This window comes from Cebus imitator, unplaced genomic scaffold (genome assembly GCF_001604975.1).
Source record: "Cebus imitator isolate Cc_AM_T3 unplaced genomic scaffold, Cebus_imitator-1.0 Scaffold449, whole genome shotgun sequence".
In the NCBI taxonomy this organism is placed as follows: Eukaryota; Metazoa; Chordata; class Mammalia; order Primates; family Cebidae; genus Cebus; species Cebus imitator.
The window spans coordinates 2,828,866-2,838,808 of NW_016107764.1; the positions used below are offsets into that span (position 1 = coordinate 2,828,866).

Below are 9,943 nucleotides of genomic sequence, written 5' to 3' on the forward strand. Positions count from 1 at the left end.
ACCAGGTTCGGCGTGGCCAGCGCCCAGCGGGACGCACCGGCCGCCATAGCCGAGAACACGCGGAGGTTTCCAGCGGGTGTGGACGCGGCACGCGGCGCCCAGGACCCAGTCGACCTCCGCAGCTTCCGGCCAGACGTCGAGACCCACAAACCCCCGCGCGCACCCTGGTCCCGCCCCCACACGCCGGCCCCGCCCACTTGAGCCGAGGGCGCAGCCTCCGATTGGCCGCCGCGGCTTTCGCTCCTCCGGTGGGCGGGGCTGCGCGTCCCACGCGGACCCCGGGGTGGAGCGGGAGGTCCGGGCGGGTGGCGGCCGAGGTGCGCTCAGCATGGGGGAGGCCGCGGCCGGCGCGGGGGCGTCGGCAGGGACGGAGGCTGACCCGGAGGCTGAGGTGGTGAAGCTGCTGCCCTTCCTGGCGCCGGGCGCGCGGGCCGACCTGCAGGCGGCAGCGGTGCGGCACGTGCTGGCGCTCACCGGCTCCAGGCCCGGCCGCGTGCTGCTGGCGGGGCAGGCGGCGCTGCTGCGGGCGCTGGCGGACCTGGCGCCGGCCTCCGCCCCGGCCCGCGACGCCGCCCGCGCGCTCGTGAACTTGGCCGCCGACCCCGGCCTGCACGAGCCGTTGCTGGCGGCTGACCCCGGGCTGCCCGCACGCCTGCTGGGCCGCGCGTTGGACCCGCAGTGGCCCTGGGCGGAGGAGGCGGCCGCTGCGCTGGCCAACCTCAGCCGCGAGCCGGCGCCGTGTGCCGCGCTGATGGCGCTGATGGCGGAGCCAGGAGACTCCGTCCTGGAGCGGCTGGTGCGCGCGCTGTGCACGCCCGGCTATAACGCCCGCGCGCCCCTGCACTACCTGGCGCCGCTGCTCTCCAACCTCAGTCAACGCCCTGCGGCGCGGGCCTTCCTCCTGGACCCCGACAGGTGAAGCCCCGGGCGCCTGTGCGGGCGGGGAAGGGACAGAAGTTAGCGGGGACGGCCCTGACTGACCCGTCCCATCCCGACAGGTGCGTGGTGCAGCGGCTGCTGCCCCTTACCCAGTACCCTGACTCCTCTGTGCGCAGGGGCGGGGTGGTGGGGACGCTTCGGAATTGCTGCTTCGAGCACAGTGAGTGGTGGGTGTGGCGGCGGGGCGTTGCCAGGGGTGGGGACTGGATACCGGGGCTCCTCATCTCACCACCTCTGCTGGCCCTCAGGACATCACGAGTGGTTGCTTGGACCTGAGGTGGACATTCTCCCCTTTTTGCTCCTGCCCTTGGCTGGGCCTGAGGATTTCTCCGAGGAGGAGATGGAACGTGAGTGGTTAGTGTGGAGCCTCAGAGTTGGCGGGAGAGGAGGGAGGCAGGTGGAGGTAGAGAGAAGTGTCCAGGTCACAGGCCCCTTCTGAAACCTTGCAGCAGTGAGTTGCTGAGCACAGATGGGGCTTACACAGGCAGAGCCTGGCCCACTCCTCAGCTAAGGGACCCAGTGGCTCCCATATTCACCCCTAGGGCTGCCTGTCGATTTGCAGTACCTGCCGCCAGACAAGCAGCGAGAGCCTGATGCAGACATCCGCAAGATGCTTGTTGAAGCCATAATGCTGGTGAGCAGGATCCCTGCTGCATAAGAACCACCCCCGACACACACGAGCATGCTGACATCTGGGTAACCTCTTCCACCTCCTCAGCTGACAGCCACAGCACCAGGTCGGCGGCAGGTGCGGGATCAGGGAGCCTACCTGGTCCTTCGAGAGCTGCACAGCTGGGAGCCCGAGTCCGACGTGCGGACGGCTTGTGAGAAGCTAATCCAGGTTGGTGCAGGGTCGGAGATTCTGGGGAAGGGGTGTTTATAGCTGGCCAGCTGCTCACCTGCCTCCCATCTAGCAGGTGCTTATTGGAGATGAGCCTGAATGTGGCATGGAAAACCTGCTGGAAGTCCAGGTGCCTGAGGATGTGGAACAGCAGCTGCAGCAGCTGGATCACCAGGAGCAGGAACAGCTGGGACGGGAGCAATTGGAGCAGGAGCTGGCTCCTGAGCCGTGGCTGGAGAGGGCCACACCCACCTGAGGCCCCTGCAGCCAGACACCAGCTCCAGGGCCCCCTTTGCCAGGCCTTCTCAGACCAGGCCTTCCTGCAGCTGCCTACAGGCCCCTTGGGTCCCCCTGCTCAGAGACTGCCCTGCTGAGAAGCAGAGCTACACTTAAGCTGCAGTAAGGATTGGAGGCACTTCCCAGCCCTTTGCAGTGTTGCTACCAGCAAGAATGACAGTTGCTTAGAACAGCACTGTGAGCCAGGTACCGTGACTCAGCTGCCTGTGCAAAAGGTGGAGGTGGCAGGTGGATGGCCATGGAGCCATGAGAAGACTTCCTGGGCATGGTGTGGGGACTGGACAGAAAACCACTGCAAGCCCCAAGGAGCCAGCTGGAGTTTCTCAGTCCCGAGGCACTGCAGGGTCTGGGCAGACGTGGGCGCATAAGTACAAGTGGTGTTTTGTCAGCCCCCTCCCTGTGGCTCTCAGCACCCCACTCCCTGAGACCTGGTCTCAAAGGGCTGACCCAGCCATACCTAGATCCTGGGGTCTTCCTGGGACTGTGCCTCCCTGTTTGACCTGTGCTGCAGGACCCTGTCCTCAACCCTTGTCAGCTCCTTAAGTCTCCCTGCTTCCCAGTCTTAGATTGGATGGCCTCTCAAGCTAGGCCATTTCCCTGGTCAGCTTCTTTGAGCCAGGGTCACTATCCTTAGCCTTCCTGCCTCTGCCAGGAGCCTCCAGATGTGCCTGCAGCCTGGCCCCTGCCCAGGCCTCCCCCCACTCCCCTCTGCCCCTGTGGTAGAGCCCATGCTGGGCCCAGGGGCCTTACCTGCTTCTCTCCTGGACCTATGTGCCTCCCCCCCCACCTGCTAGTTCTGTGGCTGCCAAGCCCCACGGGCTGTCATGGTGGCTCTTACCACACTCTTCCTTCCTGAGCTCATCTGACCTCACTGCCACCTCTTGCATTGGGCTCCTGAGTGCTGGCCCCTTCTCACTGATGGGCCCACCCAGGCCCCTTGAGCCCTGGTGAAGGAGCTTAGCTTGTCTTGGGAGTTCACAGTGTCCCACTCCACACCCTAAAACTGGAGGCCTGCTCCACCTGTGGTCTCCTGCTGTAGCCAGGTGCTTCATCAGGTGCTGGGCATCTCCCTCCTCCAGGATCTCCTCTAACCTGCCCCTATTAAAGCTCTGCCACTCATGCAGGTATGTGTGGACTGGTGCCTTCCCCTGGCCAGAGCCCCCTCCTGCCACTAGAGGCCACTTGCCCTATCAGCACTAACATCTGCATCATCTTCACAGAATACATGCAGGCTTGGGGCATGGCGGCGGCAGCTGCCTGGAGGTGCTGACTCCCAGGCTGGCTGCCGCAGTGCTCTAGAGCCCCAGCTGAGCAGAACTTACCCCTTTTCTGGGGCATACCTCTGGCAGCCTGAGCTCAGGGCCCACGTTCTCCTTGGAAGCCCCTGCCGCTGGAGGCAGTGCAGCTACAAGACTGGGTGTTTACACTCTCTAAGTCTTTGCCAGACTCCAGGTCATCCAAGGATGCTGGGAGTTGGGACTGCACCAGCTTCTCTGCAAGGGGCCACAGTGGGGTCAGGTGGAGTGCCAAGGGACTACCTGCTCCCCAGCTGCTCACCCGCGGGCCCCCACCACACCTGGCACAGCACTGAGGAAGAGCATGTTCGCCACATGCAGCATCCAGCAGTGTGCAGCCACCTGCTGCAGGCCCAGGTGTTTGTGTGGGTGCAGTTGCAGCAGCCCCCAAATCAGGTCCTGGCACTCTGGGCAGGGGCTCACGGCTGCTGCCTGTGGCCACTTCCCTTCAGCATCCCATGCATGTCACTGCCAAGAGTTCCAGCAGCTTAGAGGTGTCAGTCCTGTCGCCAATGACTGAGGCATAGAGGGGCAAGGTGGTGTGCCCTGGGCTGGTGCAGAGCTCAGGTTTGCAGTCACTGCCTTTCCTGAATTGCGTTGAGTCAGGTCCTCCACAAGCCCAGCTTCTCTGTCACTGCAGCACTTGGACCAAACACCCCAGCCTGAGCGGGGAGGACTACCCTGCTTGGAGTCCAGGTCTCTCTTACTGCCACTCTTCAGGCCTGAGCTAGGTGTGGAAGGGACATGGAATGGGGCTCACCTGGGGACAGACCTGGTGCATGAGGTGCAGCATGCAGTGGGGCCGGCACTCCTTGAAGGGCAGCTTCTCGCTCACCATGGCGTAGAGAATGACATCTTGGGGCATGAGCTCCTCAGGGTGTAGCCCCTTCCCAGCCCTCCCGTGAGCCTTGGCTACAGGGTTGGGGTGTCCTGGGGGCTCCACAGGTCGGCCCATTGCCTGGGGTCAGGGCTCCCTGGGAGGCATTCAGGCTCCACAGGTCGGCCGGCTCCCCGCTATACTTCTTGCTCATGAGGATCCCTGGGGCTGTGGGGGCTGCAGAGGTGCAGAAAGTTCTAAGCAATGAGTTCCTGGGCCCCATGCAATTAGCAAGGCCAAAATCCGTACAGGGTAAGTGGGGAGGGTGGTGCTGTGCATGAGGGGCAGGAGTGCAGGGAGAGGGACTTCAGGATGCCAGTCTGAAGGAATGGCTGTGGAGGCTCGTGGGGTTGTGTGCAGTGTGTGGGCCGACAGCAAGAGTGTGGGTTTGGACAAGGTGGGCCTGGGCTGGGGGCACATGTGGGGGTTAGGCCAGGGGCCTCAGGCCCTTGTGCAAGGGTGGCCTAAAGGCCTTCTGGGAGGGCTGAAGACAAGGACCTGGCTGGGACAAGCGTGGGGGGGTGGGCCCCTGCATGTGGAGGCATTCATTCCCAGGCTGGGGGTCAGTGTGGGGGCTGTGGACTCACTGGTCAGCTTGAGAAGGCCACAGTCATCCAGCACTTCAGGTCCCTGCATGGGAGAGGGGAGGCAGGAAGTGGGGCTGGCTTGGGCTCAAGCAGGCCTCTCTGTGCATGTGGGCAGGCGATTGGCCCAGGTGCAGCCCTCACTGGTGCGTGATACCCATGCTGTGGCAGTGCGCCACAGCACTGACCAGCTGCCAGAACAGCCCATGGGCCTCCTCCTTCTCCAGCCCTGGGTGGCAGCGGTGGTCCAAGGTGGTGTTGATGTGCTCCAGCAGGTTGCCCCTGGGCTGCCAACTCCAGCAGCAGGCAGGAGCACTGGCTGTTCTGGTAGGTCTTGTACAGCTGCACCTGCAGCCCACGCACCTGCCATCACCTCGAGGCAGGGCCAAGGGTGTGCTGGAATCTGTCAATTGGCACCAGACCTGGGTTCCAGGGTGGGGTTGGGCTCCAGCCCTGGGGCCAAAGGGAGGTCCAAGGTGGGAGGGGGCCACAGGCCTGGGGCAGGCAGCAGGTCGGGGAGAGCTAGCCCCTCCACAGGGTGGGGACAGGCTGTGTCTAGACCTCTGCCCACCACGTTCAGGTGCTTATAGGTAGTGTTGAGTGACAAGATCTCACAGGGCAGAAACTTGTGGGAGAACTCCACCAGGGCCTTGGCTGTGGTGATGATCTTGATAGCCACCTGTGGGGTGGAGGGAGTCTGCTGTGTGAGACTCGGCCCCTGAGGGGCTGGCTGTGGCAGGGCAGTCCCCTGTCCTTTCTACACTTTTCTGAACTCCTCAGGGGTGAGGCTGGGTGAGTAGTGCCCTTGGACAGCAGCGATGACCTCCCAGCTCCCTTCTGTGCAGAGTACTCTGTATTTAAGAGGTTTGGGAACGGGATGGTCAGCCTGCAGGAGCCCTGGGAAGGCCTCTGGGGAGGAAATGAGACGGGGGAAAGTTTCAGATGGAGGAAGCTGGAGCAGCTGGATGGTGCTTGAGAGGGTTTGAGACACAGAGGGGCCTGCCAGGGCCCGGCTGGGAGGCACGGGAGCCCCTTGAGGAAGGAGGTAAGCCTGCCTCACCATGGTGTGGCACCTGCCTGCACGGAGAACAGCTTGGGGTTGTGCTGCAAATGCTCATGGGTGGCATAGGCCAAGTACACCTTGGAGAAGACCCCAGAAACGATCTTCTTGAAGGAGAGCAGGTAGCCATTGTCCCTGCACTCACGCACCTGCTCCACAAAGGTTATCTGATCCAGCTTCCGCCTGCTGTTACCCTTCATGGAGGGCAGTGTACCATGGTGGTCCAGCTTCAGCAGTCTTGGTTGGTACAGCTGAGGCCTGACTTGTGTCAGAGGGCAGGGGCCAGGGTGGTGGGGGCTGGGTGGGAACTGCATCCCTCTTGAGGCAGCAGCCAAGTTTCTGAAGGCTTGCTGGGACTGGGACAGAGGCAGGGAGTGAGCTGTGAGCTCAGGGCAGGGCTGGCATAGCTTGGACTGGGCAGGGGGAGGGCCAGCTCTGGGAGAGGACAGGCAGGTTCTAGAATGGAGAATTCTAGAGCTGTACCTCCACTGTGTCCTGGAAGGGTATGTCTTCTCGTTTTGGGGACCTGCCCACTGAGGACATCTTGTGGGACCAGTCCTGCCCACATGGGGCCCACTCTCTGTGGGGTGAAAACCCATTTCAAGGGCTAGAGCCAGGATGAGGCCTCTGTGGACCCCTCTGGACGTGGCTGGCCACAGAGAGCCGTTAAATAAATGAGAGTGGGGATTTCTGGGGCATAAGGAAAGGAAAAAGGATACATATGTGCCAACCACCGTTTCAGGGGCACCCCCTCCCCCTTTGAGAGGATGCTGTGGCCACACTCAGCTGGCCCTAAGGTGGGCTGAGCCAGAGGAAGGCAGGCAGGAGCCCTGTCTCCTGGCCTTCTCCACTGGAGCCTGCAGCACCTCCTGCCCAGGCCAGCAGGGTGCAGGAAGCCTCCCACCTAGAGCCCTCTGAACACTTGACCGCACATCCCAGGGCAAGTAAGGGCCCCACCCTTGAGCCCACCTCTGATCCTACAGCTCCAAGAGACAGAAGCCAACCTTGTCCCTTCCTTCAGGCACCCAGAGTGCCCTGTAGGCACTATTACTGCTAACGTCTGAGTGCCAGGTGTCATTCTGGGCAGTTGTACCAGCTACAACTACCACCTGTAGCAGTCCTGACCCCAGTCACGGAACACACCCAAATGCCCGGCCTGTGGGGGCAGTGCACATCTAGGATCTCAAGTCCTAAGAACCAATACTTGCTTTACAGATGGTGAAACTGAGGCCCCATGGTGGTGGTGGAGCCTGGACCCAAATGTGTGATCTCTGCTGTGGAGAAGCACAGTGGCTGTGGGCCTGGAGGGCAGGGCTGCCTGCTGGGCAGCCATCCTGGGAATGTCTGCAAGGGCCCAGTGCTTGGTACAGGCCAGTGAGTCTGGGGAGTTGGAGTCTCCTCCACCAAGATCTGTGGGTGTATGTGGCATGTTTGCTGCAGCAAAGGCCCTGGAACGGGCTGGCGTAAACTGGAGACACAGTTTCTCATTCCTTTTAGAACATGAGCTTCTTGAGAGCAAGGCATGTGTTTGATATTCCTTTGCTCACACACGGCCCTTGTTTGGCAAATTGCCTGGGATACAGAAAATAAGGACAAGGTCTGGGTGCAGCAGCTCATGCCTGTAACCCCAGCACTTGGGGTGGCCAAGGCAAGAGGATCTCTTGAGCCCAGGAGTTTCAGACCAGCCTGAGCAACATAGTGAGACCTTTTCTCTGCAACAAAATTTAAAAATTGGCCAGACATAGTGGTGCCTACCTGCAGTTCCAGCTATTTGGGAGGCTGAGGCAAGAGGATCACTTGAGTGCAGGAATTTAAGGGTGCTGTGAGTTATGATCATGCCACTGCACTCCAGCCTGCGCGACAGTGAGAGGCCTCGTTTCAACAATAAAACCCAGCTCGAGCAACATAGTGAGACCCTGTCTCTTCCAAAAAATTAAAAATCAGCCAGGTGGGGTGGTGTGCCTGTGGTCCCAGGTACTCCAGAGGCTGAGGTAGGAGGATCACGTGTGCCCGGTGAGGCTGAGTTTGCAGTGAGCCCTTGTCGCACTGCACTCCAGACTGGGTGACAGTGAGACCTCAGAAAAAACAAACCAGTTTGTGATTGACCTAAGGGTTAGAAAAAAAGACAAACTGCTCCAGGCAATTTAAGCAGGTGGGATTGATGGTTCAAGAGTAAGACGGCCTGGAGAGGCACGCGGGCAGGGTGCAGTTCGTGGAAGGTGGGGGCTGCAAGAAGCAGCCACTCTAGAGCTGGAGCCAGGTGGTCCCGGCCCAGGGTGGCTGAGCCTCTGGGCTCTGCTGCGAAGCCTGGGAGCCTGCGCCCCGGGGGCGCACCTCCTCTCCCTCCCGGCCACCACCAGTGCCAGGACCCAGCTGGAAGCCCGCGAGGGTCAAGCCAAGTGGTGACTGCAGGATCAGAACGGCCATTGGCTCTGTCCACCGTCCCTCTGTAGTCCCGATTATCCGCCTCGTTGCCTGCACCTGAGTTCAAACCCGGGGCTTCACTGGGCAGCCCTCCTGTGCTGGAGCCCTGGGGTGCAGAGGGCAGGCTCAGGCGTGCCCCCTGCCGGAGGGGCGGGCGTCCGTCCGTGGCCGGAGTGAGAGCCGGGCTGCGCTGCGCTTGGCGCCCGGCGTGCGCGGAGCGGGGGCGGCTCCCAGGCCGGGGGGAGGCAGGGCCACAGGCGCCGAGGCCTGTGCGTGGGAAGCCGCTGCAGGGGCCTCGCCCGCACCCGCGAAGGGTCCTGCGCTCCCCTGGGTGCCGCCCCACAGCGGAGCCCCATCCCCCGGCCTGGAGAGGACGTCCTGCCCGCGGGGCTCCGCCGCCTCCGCCGAGGCCCGGCCTGGACGCGCGCGCGGGCCGCTCCTCGGGGAGCGCTTTCCTTCCTCACATCGCTCTTTTCGCGTCCCGAGGCCCCGGGACCCCGCGGGCCGCCTCCTTCCCCGCGAACGCAGGGCCGCGCCAGTCCCGCCCGCCCCCACGTGCCGCCGCTTCCCGCGGGCGCTTCCGGGCAGACGGAGGGCCGGCGTGTGCTTTGCGAGCGGCCGCAACGCGCGCGGAGCCCGCGTCCCGGCGTCGGGGAGCAGAGGTCGCCGCAGCTTGTGCGTCCGATGGGGACACGGGGACGGCTGCGCCCCGGGACTGCGGCCGTTATCACGAGCCTGAGGGCCGCGCCCGCGCAGTGGCGGCCGCGCGGGCGCCCAACAGTCCGAGGCGGTGACCAAGGAGCGGCCAGGGGGCGGGGCCGAGCGTGAGGCGGAGTCTGCGCATTCCGGCTTTGTAAATGGAGGCGGGAGGGGTGGAGCGAGCATGAGAGACGTGCCTCCGACCAATAAGTGCAGAGATCTTTTGGGGGCGGGGCCCTACTGCCGCACTCCGGGCTGCGGTTGGTCTGAAGGCAGCGGGGGCGGGCTCGGCGCGCGCGGCTCCGCCCACTCCGGGCAGCTGCTGGGCGGGAAGGCGGCGCCTGGGTCGCGCTGGCTGCAGCTCCTCAGGTAAACGGCGGGCGAGGATGAGCCTTCGGCGGCGCCGGGGAAGCGCCCCTTGGGGAAGTCTGGGCTAGAGGTCCTGGGGGCCGCTCCCTTGGCCGGGCCGCGGAGGAAGCTGAGTCCGGAGGCGCCTCCCCAAGGTCACCTGGCGAGCGCCGGGAGGGTCCTGGGTGCTGCGGGGTCCCTGGTCCAGGTGTGCGCCGCGCAACGCCCGGAAGGAGGCCGGAACTCTGCGCTGTGCTCCTCCTCCTCCGCGCCGCCGAGAGGTCTCGGCAGCTTGCCCGCCGTCCTGGGGAGCGCGGTGCTCCTCGGTGCCCGCCCCTCCCCGGGAGCGCGGTGGTCCCCGGTGCTTCCCCCCCTGGAGCGCGGTGGTCCCCGGTGCTTCCTCCCCCGGAGCGCGGTGGTCCCCGGTGCCCGCCCCTCCCCGGGAGCGCGGTGGTCCCCGGTGCCCGCCCCGCCCCGGGAGCGCGGTGGTCCCCGGTGCTTCCTCCCCTGGAGCGCGGTGGTCCCCGGTGCTTCCCCTCCCTGGAGCGCGGTGGTCCCCGGTGCCCGCCCCTCCCCGGG

At 64.0% G+C, this 9,943-nt stretch overlaps 4 protein-coding genes across 12 annotated transcripts in view; 2 read left to right on the forward strand and 2 right to left on the reverse strand.

Moving 5' to 3' along the window:
- Window positions 1-245: 245 nt before the first annotated feature.
- HGH1 (HGH1 homolog) lies at window positions 246-3,200 on the forward strand. The gene is made up of 6 exons (XM_017511634.2): window positions 246-915; window positions 999-1,099; window positions 1,188-1,286; window positions 1,482-1,573; window positions 1,658-1,780; window positions 1,857-3,200. The coding sequence occupies exons 1-6, from the start codon at window positions 329-331 to the stop codon at window positions 2,034-2,036; spliced, it is 1,182 nt and encodes a 393-aa protein (XP_017367123.1). The 5' UTR covers window positions 246-328; the 3' UTR covers window positions 2,037-3,200.
- Window positions 3,201-3,324: 124 nt separating this feature from the next.
- Window positions 3,325-6,093, reverse strand: LOC119468570 (testis-specific serine/threonine-protein kinase 5-like). Its single transcript, XM_037732426.1, is given in 8 exon segments — window positions 3,325-3,804; window positions 4,145-4,227; window positions 4,358-4,520; window positions 4,858-4,879; window positions 4,978-5,117; window positions 5,119-5,181; window positions 5,405-5,590; window positions 5,911-6,093. Coding segments are annotated over 8 exon segments (1,014 nt in total). The 3' UTR covers window positions 3,325-3,630.
- A 2,350-nt stretch (window positions 6,094-8,443) lies between these two features.
- Window positions 8,444-9,943, reverse strand: part of LOC108291326 (60S ribosomal protein L3) — a 10,572-nt gene continuing 9,072 nt past the window's right edge. Inside the window, 2 exon segments of the mRNA XM_017511648.2 lie at window positions 8,444-9,166; window positions 9,266-9,494. Of these exon segments, the coding sequence (XP_017367137.2) occupies window positions 8,444-9,166; window positions 9,266-9,494 (952 nt within the window).
- MROH1 (maestro heat like repeat family member 1) overlaps window positions 9,297-9,943 on the forward strand; it is a 117,112-nt gene continuing 116,465 nt past the window's right edge. For 5 of the 9 annotated variants that reach the window (XM_017511636.2, XM_037732457.1, XM_037732458.1 and 2 more), the window contains exon 1: window positions 9,298-9,385. The gene's annotated coding sequence lies outside the window, so the exon portion shown is untranslated. Of the gene's footprint in view, window positions 9,520-9,943 lie in introns of all 9 variants that reach the window. The other 4 variants (XR_001819851.2, XM_037732459.1, XM_017511639.2 and 1 more) reach the window with 2 other exon arrangements.

Bases quoted from the DNA above. Each gene is read 5' to 3' on its own strand.
- HGH1 (XM_017511634.2), top strand. From the start codon at position 329: ATGGGGGAGGCCGCGGCCGGCGCGGGGGCGTCGGCAGGGACGGAGGCT. The intron at 1,287-1,481 runs GTGAGTGGTTAG...ATTCACCCCTAG, and splicing joins CTCCGAGGAGGAGATGGAAC to GGCTGCCTGTCGATTTGCAG. The intron at 1,781-1,856 runs GTTGGTGCAGGG...CCCATCTAGCAG, and splicing joins CTTGTGAGAAGCTAATCCAG to GTGCTTATTGGAGATGAGCC.